At 40.5% G+C, this 10008-nt stretch overlaps 1 protein-coding gene across 6 annotated transcripts in view; it reads right to left on the bottom strand.

Annotated features, from left to right (window-relative positions):
- The window catches only part of PDXK (pyridoxal kinase), a 105809-nt gene that overhangs the window by 11367 nt on the left and 84434 nt on the right, over positions 1-10008 (bottom strand). For all 6 annotated transcript variants that reach the window (XM_045002606.1, XM_045002609.1, XM_045002610.1 and 3 more), the window contains 4 exons: positions 9557-9602; positions 4883-4994; positions 3696-3832; positions 255-321 (listed from right to left, as the gene is read on the bottom strand). In XM_045002606.1, the coding sequence (XP_044858541.1) occupies positions 255-321; positions 3696-3832; positions 4883-4994; positions 9557-9602 (362 nt within the window). The remainder of the gene's footprint in view (positions 1-254; positions 322-3695; positions 3833-4882; positions 4995-9556; positions 9603-10008) is intronic.

Genomic DNA, 10008 nt, shown 5'->3' with positions numbered 1-10008 from the left:
TCCCACTCTTGCTCTAATAGTAATGCAGTCCCACCACCGGTGCAGCACTATTATCAACTGGACAGCGCATTTGTACCACTGTTAGGGTTAGAGGATACAGCAGTAAAAACATCAGTGCTAGAATTCCCTAATTCTGTTTTGTGGATGTAGTCTAATAATAGGCCATATTTAGTGCTGAAAACAACTTTCCAGAATATTTATTCCAATGAGGATGTGAACAGAGTAAAATCAGGAACAGGGTGTAAAATGATTACCCTTTGCACACTTGATGGTCCTTTGCAGAACATGCTGCACAGCTGATACAGTCTTTTCACATGCCACCTGCAATTAAATATACATATATGTTTAGGCTTACCAACATTCCAATCATAAGAACATAAAAATGGCCATATTGGGTCAGACCAAAGGTCCATCCAGCCCAGCATCTGTCTACTGACAGTGGCCAATGCCAGGTGCCCCAGAGGGAGTGAACCTAACAGGTAATGATCAAGTGATCTCTCTCCTGCCATCCATCTCCACCCTCTGACAAACAGATGCTAGGGACACCATTAATTACCCATCCTGGCTAATAGCCATTAATGGACTTAACCTCCATGAATTTATCCAGTTCTCTTTTAAACCCTGTTTTAGTCCTTCACAAGCTCCTCAGGTAAGGAGTTCCACAGGTTGACTGTGCGCTGTGTGAAGAAGAACTTCCTTTTATTTGTTTTAAACCTGCTGCCCATTAATTTCATTTGGTGGCCCCTACTTCTTATATTATGGGAACAAGTAAATAACTTTTCCTTATTCACTTTCTCCACACGACTCGTGATTTTATATACCTCTATCATATTCCCCCCTTAGTCTCCTTTTCCAAGCTGAAAAGTCCTAGCCTCTTTAATCCCTCCTCATATGGGACCCGTTCCAAACCCCTAATCATTTTAGTTGCCCTTCACTGAACCTTTTCTAATGCCAGTATATCTTTTTTGAGATGAGACCACATCTGTATGCAGTATTCAAGATGTGGGCGTACCATGGATTTATATAAGGGCAATAAGATATTCTTCATCTTATTTTCTATCCCCTTTTTAATGATTCCTAACATCCTGTTTGCTTTTTTGACCGCCACTGCACACTGCGTGGACGTCTTCAGAGAACTATCCACGATGACTCCAAGATCTCTTTCCTGATTAGTTGTAGCTAAATTAGCCCCCATCATATTGTATGTATAGTTGGGGTTATTTTTTCTAATGTGCATTACTTTACATTTATCCACATTAAATTTCATTTGCCATTTTGTTGCCCAATCACTTAGTTTTGTGAGATCTTTTTGATGTTCTTCACAGTCTGCTTTGGTCTTAACTATCTTAAGCAGCTTAGTATCATCTGTAAACTTTGCCACCTCACTGTTTACCCCTTTCTCCAGATCATTTATGAATAAATTGAATAGGATTGGTCCTAGGACTGACCCTTGGGGAACACCACTAGTTACCCCTCTCCATTCTGAAAATTTACCATTTATTCCTACCCTTTGTTCCCTGTCTTTTAACCAATTCTCAATCCATGAAAGGATCTTCCCTCTTATCGCATGACAACTTAATTTACGTAATAGCCTTTGGTGAGGGACGTTGCCAAAGGCTTTCTGGAAAACTAAGTACACTATGTCCACTGGATCCCCCTTGTCCACATGTTTGTTGACCCCTTCAAAGAACTCTAATAGATTAGTAAGACATAATTTCCCTTTACAGAAACCATGTCGAATTTTGCCCAACAATTTATGTTCTTCTATGTGTCTGTCAATTTTAATAATTAATACTTCCGCAATTTCACATTTGAGTTCTTTCAGAACTCTTGGGTGAATGCCATCTGGTCCCGGTGACTTGTTACTGTTAAGTTTATCAATTAATTCCAAAACCTCCTCTAGTGACACTTCTTCAGTCTATGACAATTCTTCAGATTTTCACCTACAAAGGACAGCTCAGGTTTGGGAATCTCCCTAACATCCTCAGCTGTGAAGACTGAAGCAAAGAATTCACTTGGTTTCTCTGCAATGACTTTATCGTCTTTAAGTGCTCCTTTTGTATCTTGATCGTCCAGGGGCCCCCACTGGTTGTTTAGCAAGCTTCCTGCTTCTGATGTACTTAAAAATATTTTGTTATTACATTTTGAGATTCTGGCTAGCTGTTCTTCAAACTACTTTTTGCCTTTTCTTATTACATTTTTACATTTTAATTTGGCAGTGTTTATGCTCCTTTCTATTTACCTCACTAGGATTTGACTTCCATTTTTTAAAAGATGCCTTTTTATCTCTCACTGCTTCTTTTACATGGTTAAGCCAAGCCATGTGGGCTCTTTTTTAGTTCTTTTACTGTGTTTTTTAATGTGGGGTATACAATTAAGTTGGGCCTCTATTATGGTGTCTTTGAAAAGTGTCCATGCAGCTTGCCTTTTAATTTCTGTTTAACTAACCTCCTCATTTTTGCATAGTTCCCCTTTCTGAAATTAAATGCCACAGTGCTGGGCTGTTGAGGTGTTCTTCCCACCATAGGAATGTTAAATGTTGTTATATTATGGTCACTATTTCCAAGTGGTCCTGTTATAGTTACCTCTTGGACCAGCTCCTGCGCTCCACTCAAGACTAAATTGAGAATTGCCTCTCCCCTTGTGGGTTCCTGTACCAGCTGCTCCAAGAAGCAGTCATTTAAAGTATTGAGAAATTTTGTCTCTGCATTTTGTCCTGAGGTGACATGTACCCAGTCAATATGGGGATCAATTGAAATCCTCCACTATTATTGAGTTCTTTATTCTGATAGCCTCTTTAATCTCCCTTAGCATTTCATCATCACTATCACTGTCCTGGTCAGGTGGTCAATAATAGATCCCTAATGTTATATTCTTATTAGAGCATGGAATTACTATCCATAGAGATTCTATGGAACATGTGGATTCATTTAAGATTTTTACTTCATTTGATTCCACATTTTCTTTCACAGATAGTGCCACTCCCTCCCCCACCCCCACCCCCACTCACCCAAGTTAGTCACAGTGCTTTGGACCATAATGTTCAGAGGCCAACTTGATTGATCCGAAGGTTAACAAGAGTCAATGAGTTGTTTTTTCTCAACTCTATAAGGCACATACAAGTTGGCAGCTGAATTTAACGCATAGTGTAAAAAGCTGTAGAATCTCTCAATAACTAGAAGCAAAAGGATCCAAATTATGGACTTAGTCTCCAAAATTAATAAGTAAGAAAGCATCAGCGCACAGGACCCTTATTCTGATAACAAGTGCCAGTACTGTAAAAATCAGTTATGAACCAAGGATAAAAACCAAATATTTTTAATTTATAGCGTATCTTTGATTTGGTACAATCCCCAAATACTTTTACAGACTGTGCAGAGAAAGACTCCTCATCAGCCATCACTGAAATGCAATCACCCAAGCAACACTACTCAAAAATTAGTGGGTTTCTGGGGGGAGGGAGGAGGGACCTGTATCTATAGGGGACATTTTTAAGTATGTATAATGTTAAGTGTCCCAGAGATGAAATTTGGTCAGTGGAATAGCTCACACTCTTGCAAGAAGTGTTATTCTATATTCCAAATATTGTCTATCCTGTATTCTATATCTATATTCTGGGGACTAACAATAATAAAATGAAAGAAGTCGTTTATTAAAAGCAGTTTCCTGCCAGAAAAAAAAACCCTCTCACACACCTTAAGATTATTTGGATGTTTGTGTGTCCAGGCTAAGAGCATCGCAGCAAACAAGTCTCCAGTTCCAACGAAATCAGCATCCACTTTAGGAGACTCTATTCGAATTCTCTGGGTCACCTTGGTGCCATCCGCTCTAGCTGGAAAGCAGACATACAGTTAAGAAATAGAACCTCTCCCTGCAATTAATACAATACTTACTACAATTTAAAAGGCAATTATTATTGTAGTGCTTGACACTTTAAGTCAGCAGGTTTTTTTTGGAGGATCTTAAAAAAATTGAAACTATATACCAGCTCTTCAAACTATTTTTCTCCAAACTTTGCCCATTTGGGAGCCACACCAGCAGCGTGAGTGCTACACATAATTTGGAAGAGCCAGCTAACACCAACATCTTCCATACAGGAGTCCAAGCCACAGCATGCACAGGTCCCAGCATGTATTTCTCCATCTTGACCTATTGGCAGCTGGTTCGGTAAGGATAGTGAATCTGGAAGCTGCTTAAACCAAGATGAAGAATCATGTGCTGGAACATTTAGTATCTCCAGGTTGTACCTCGGTTTTAAATGTAAGGGCAGTCACAGGCCACAATGGAGAACAGCGCAATCTGTACCTGACCCATGATTACAACTACATTAACGAAAAAGCAGCTTATGGTCCATTTAGTTGAATAGAATTTTTAGGTGGTGCCAAGAAACATCAATTGGTTCTATATCGGGTCTGTATTTCTTAAGTAATAAACCAACTTGTTTCTTTTGGAAGCCCAGCATGCAATCTCTATATTTACATCTCATAGGTAAAGAAGAAAGTAGGATTATTCACCATCCTGCTCAACAGCACTTCTTTAATATGAGAGCATTCAATGACAATTTACCGAGCACAGACAGTGCTTGGTGCTATCAGAAGACGGGAGAGACATGGGGAGAAAAAAGGCTTAGGAAAGAAAGAAAGAAATTGTTCCTGTCCAGGTTGTTTACAATCTATTTTGTCAAGAGGACAGCGCGATTTTTCTTCTTCACTGACAAACATCTTAAGTTTCCATCTTCCCACCCCACCACCTCTGCAGGCGTCTGAATCCATATGATTGAGCTGTTCCCATGTACTCCAGGCTGTTTTCATGGAGTGATTTATTTTTAAATCAACAGAAACAAATCGAGTGAGCTGTTTGATAAAACAAGACCATGACTTACTTTTCCTTTGGCTCCCTAGTGCAATTAGGAAGTCACTTCCTAGAGAACCCTGTAGGTCTGAGCTTGTGATCACCACTGTCTCTGGTCCCATAGCATGAAGCATATCCATTACCTTCCCATGCACAAAATGACAAAAACTAGTTATTACGTGTTACTGATAAATGGCAGCAGTCATTGAGCACAGCTCCATTAATAATGCTGAAGAACAGTTCTGCTGAATACTTAAAAACTTCATTGCAACCCTCATAAAGATTAAGTAGTTTCCTCTCAAACAACTAATTTAAAATATTAGGATTAGATTTAGAAATCTATAACATGAATGCACTTATTACAATATATTAAGTTTCTCTGTATTATTTTCAGATCCTCTTCCTATACCATGAGTTCAACTGTACAGGCTTCCAAAGAGGAGAGCGAAACCGTAAGTAATAAGAAACTTCTAATCATGTGGGGTTTGTGAGCCCCTCCACACACACACAAAAAAAGTTCCACGATTTAAGATCTTATTAGACGGGGGAGAGTGAATCCACATAAGCATGTGTGAGAGCGCTAGTGTCTTGTAATAGTTAATAGCATTCTGATACCTCAGTTGCTAGAGAAGTTGTTACACTGAGCTATAATGACAGAATGGCTTATATAGCCAGCATCATAAGAATGAAAAATAATAATAATAAATTTAATAAGGCTGAAATAAAGGGAATTTATCTGAGCGTCTCATGTAAATGTTTCTCAATCTCCTTCTCATTTTGGAACGTAGGTACCGTATGTTTCAAAGGCATGTGTGTATCTGCCGATTATGTGTACGTGTCTAACATTTTAGGTATATTCCCCTCTCTAAGCATTTCTCACCAGAAATCAAAATCCCTCTTTGTGACTCTACAATTGGCTGGTGTGGAAGTGATTTTCATTACACGAAGAATGGATGACTTCAGTACTGGATTTAGCATAAAAAGCAGATACAAAAAAATAAATTCCCCTAGAAGAAATCCTCTCAGCCTAGGTATGACTCATGAGCAGCTGAATAATAAGGGCTTACGTCTCCTATTTTTATTCTGTATTGCCTTCCTTTCTTGTCTGAGCTTCAAAGTTATTTCTCAACTGTCAACTTCCTAACACACACAGAGTTGGTAAAAATCAGTAACCCCACCAACTGGTGCCGGTGCATTGAATCTATGAGGTGATGGCATGTCCATTTTCATTCCATATTAAATGTTTCACCAGGGTTTCTAATATTCTTGTACTATCTCAATCAAAATTTAAAAAATTATGAAAAGTGAAAAAAACCTGAAAAGCCTCTCCAACAGAGACTTGGCTGTACCCTATAAATAGATGCCCCTGCTCAGAAACCAGTCAATGGCATTACTGATGTTACCAAACCAGTACATACATACTGTGATCTCTCACTGTGCGCAAGAATTCAGAGACCATGGAATAGTAATTCTGAGAACTGGTTTATAAATGGTCTTTTAAAAGGGGAAAGCAAGTGGACTGCATCTGTGGCAGAGCTGTTTCTAATAGCAACCCCCTTCATAATTTTCCATGAGGCATCAGTTGTGCAACGCTTTTATTCAAGGTTATAACATGGTGACTCCATGATTGCCTAACAATGGTTAGTACTTGGTTGCTAGGTGCATGGGGTTTCCACTCTACTTGGACGACTCTTTATCTGACTGATGTAGCAAAGTAATAGAATGAAGATTTTTCTGTCTTTGAAGAGTGAACAAACTACCTGGCTTAGGGCCAGATCTTCACTACAAAGGAAGTCTGATCAATGCAGACCCAGCACAGTTAAACATTCAGGTTGGTGTTCTAGTGCAGAAGAGAGAATTCTGACTGTAGCATGGTCATTCCAAGGCAGGTTTATCTAAGACTCTAGCATGATTTATTCACCTCTACAATATCACCAGTCCATGTATAATTGTGTCAGAGGATTATATAGTGCTGCAATTGCTCTCACTATTAGAGCTGGCTAGGTAACATTAATTCCATTTTGGAAAAAGTTTCAAGGTTTCAAAAACTGTTTTCATTTTGCCTTCAAGCCTTGTGGGGAGGGGTGATGAGACTCCCCACCCCAAGCTTTCCAGAATAGCCAATTGCCATGTGGTTAAGGCACTCACTTAACGTGTGGGAGACCCAAGTTCAAGTCCCTGCTCTGCCTGATTCAAAGCAGGGTGCCCTAACTACAAGTTATTTGGGGGTCACTCTCTCTTCCCTCCCCACCGACCCGAGAAAGCTTCCCAACTCAATTGTCATGAAAATAGAAACATTTCTGTGAAAAGTGTGTTTTGATTAATCGGTTTTTCTAATAAAAACAAAAACATTTTGTCAAAAAATTCCCAACCAGCTCTACTTGCTCTGCACTTGAGGTAAAACCCTGTTCCTACTGTTGACTTAATTCCCATTGACTTGAGTGGGGCCAGGATTCCAGCCTTGGTCTTTGCTGTACAGAAGAGATCATGTGGAACAGACCCTGTGTGCTGCAGGCAGCTGAGGAAAAACATGGCCAGAAGGAAAAAAAAAATCCTACAAGAAATTAGTTTTCAAACGGGTAAGGTACATTTATTACTACATTGTCGCCTCCCTGGTTGAGACTTCATTGTTTTTGAGAGATTTTTATCAGTAAATAAGGGTCAGCATCCAGCAATCACATTGCTTGGTAGAGAATTCATTTGAAAAACAGTTACTCAGTAGCATATTATCATCATTCTTGTGTAGGACTGGAACGTACAAACTGAAAGCTAATGGCTTGTAAGCGTGACTAGCAGCATAACCACTCCATGCTACTCAGGGTATGTCTAGTCTAGGTGCGATAAATTGACCCCGAGCGCTCTCCCATCGACTCCTGTATTCCACTGCCGCAAGAGGTGCAGGCAGAGTTGATGGGGGAGCGGCAGCAGTCGACTCACCGCAGTGAAGACACCGTGGTGAGTAGATCTAAGTATGTCGACTTCAGCTATGTTACTGACATAGCTGAAGTTGCGTAACTTAGATCGATCCCCCCAGTGTAGACTAGGCCTTAGGCTCTTGATTCCATTGATGAGAATAGCAAAGACGCTGTTATAATTAGTGGTGAGTAGCATAAGGGGTATTCCCTGGATAGGGCACACTGGGGGATGCAAAACAGGAATACAAGTAAAAATGTCTGATTTTTTGAGCTGCTTTCCGCTGGGGGAAAAAAACCAAAACAATCAGCAACTGACATTCAGATGGCTTTGCTGGAGGAAATACTGCAAATATCACGGCTGCTGTAAGTTCACTACTATCCTGGGCGTCAGCATGACCACTGGAATACAATTTTCATATCAACATTAAAAAAAGGTGAAAAATCAAATCAGGAGAAATAATTCCAGAGTCCTTTACTGAAGGATTCAATTGTATTCACAGAAAAGAAGCATGTGTTAGAATAGAACTGAGCCCCTCAAGTCAATATTACATCATTTATTCCTTATATTTACACTTCAGGGTTCCAACCCTGCAGACTTCAGCGTTTGTTCAGCTTGCATAAGAATGAGAGGATTTAACCCTACAAGGACAAATCCTTACTGTAGAACGGGATGTTTGTGAAATCTGTAGCTTCTAAGGGTACGTCTACACTACCTGCCGGACTGGCGGGTAGCGACTGATCTATCAGGGATCGATTTATCGCATGTAGTGTAGATGCGATAAATTGATTCCTGATCGCCCTCCCGTCGACTGCTGAACTCCAGCTCGGCGAGAGGTGGAAGCAAAGTCGATATGGGAGCCGCAGCCCACCGCGAGGATGCGAAGTAAGTAATTTTAATTCGATCTAAGATGCATCGACTTCAGCTACGCTATTCTCGTAGCTGAAGTTGCGTATCTTAGATCGATCCCCACCCCAGTGTAGACCAGGCCTAACACTGTCAGATCATGATGCGAGCTTTCATAGGACAAGGTTCAGGTTCCTCTGTGCCTGCTATTTGGAAGTGCCTGAAGACCATAACTGCAGCCTGCCTGCTTGTCCTCTGCTCTACTGGGGTGAGCACCACAAGCCCCATCCTGCTGCCCAGCTCTCTGGATAGTAACACCCAGCCCCCCTAAAAGTTAACGTTAAGAACCTTCCAGCCACAGCTACCTACAGCAGAATAGTACCCAGAGCCCAACCCTTCCAGCACACAGTTTCCTCAGTGCTGTTCCCCGCGGCACTGCAGAGCTTGCTGGTAACTTTTTCCTCTCTAGCAAGCCCTGCGGCAGAGTGAAAGCTGGCCGTGCTAGCCCTGCAGTGTTGCTATCACAGTAGTGTCATGCTGGCAGCAGGGGGAGCAGCTAGCACACCACATCAGACATTTGAATGAAGAGTATGGTTTTCATCTTAATTAATGCATTTCTCCATGACTGGCAGTGTGATCATTTATAATATATGGTGGCTCCTTCACCCTCCACCCCATCCTTACATCTCAGTGGCATTAAGTCAACAGTGCTCTATTTAATATAATTGTTGTGGTTTTATTTATGTCTTTTAAAAAGATTTTCTTCAACATTCCAACACTAAATATAAAAAGTTTTCTGTGCATGAAGTGTGACCTGAATCACTACAGCTTTGGAGAGAAATTACAGAGAAGGAGAGACGGGAGGCTATATGCAAGCTTTAAGGACACAAATTATAAACTGCAAAATTGCAGGCAGACCTCCGGACACACACACACACCTACGTACCTCTAAAGCTTCTTTTTCTGTGTGAATCTTTCTGCCAGTGAGCAACCTGGAAATCAAGAAAGAAGATTAAAAAGCATATAAACTATGTACAATCACTGTTTGCTTTGCTCACCAGGATTAAGTCTCTGAATAGATGGTATCTTGTTTACACAAGGGCCTGAGCAAACCATTGGCTATATAAAATAGCATGTAGTACCAGACTGTCTTTCAGTGTCTTTTGCATACAACAGATAGAAATTTCGTATCTTATTGTCAACTGACTAAAATTTAAAATGCTTCGTACATGAAACCAATGGGTGGTCTAAGTTATGTTGCAGTGAATTGTCTGCATCACAAACACCACCACTTCACAACTCGTTTTTCCATCTCCCATGACGAACCAAAAACATGGGACTCTCTCAGTAAAAGAGGTAAGACCATGATGCATCATTGAGATTTAAACTGATAAGGGA

This window comes from Mauremys mutica, chromosome 1 (genome assembly GCF_020497125.1).
Source record: "Mauremys mutica isolate MM-2020 ecotype Southern chromosome 1, ASM2049712v1, whole genome shotgun sequence".
Lineage (NCBI taxonomy): Eukaryota > Metazoa > Chordata > Testudines > Geoemydidae > Mauremys > Mauremys mutica.
Note: the sequence above shows the minus strand (reverse complement) of the source record. Positions and strands in the feature narration are given on the sequence as shown.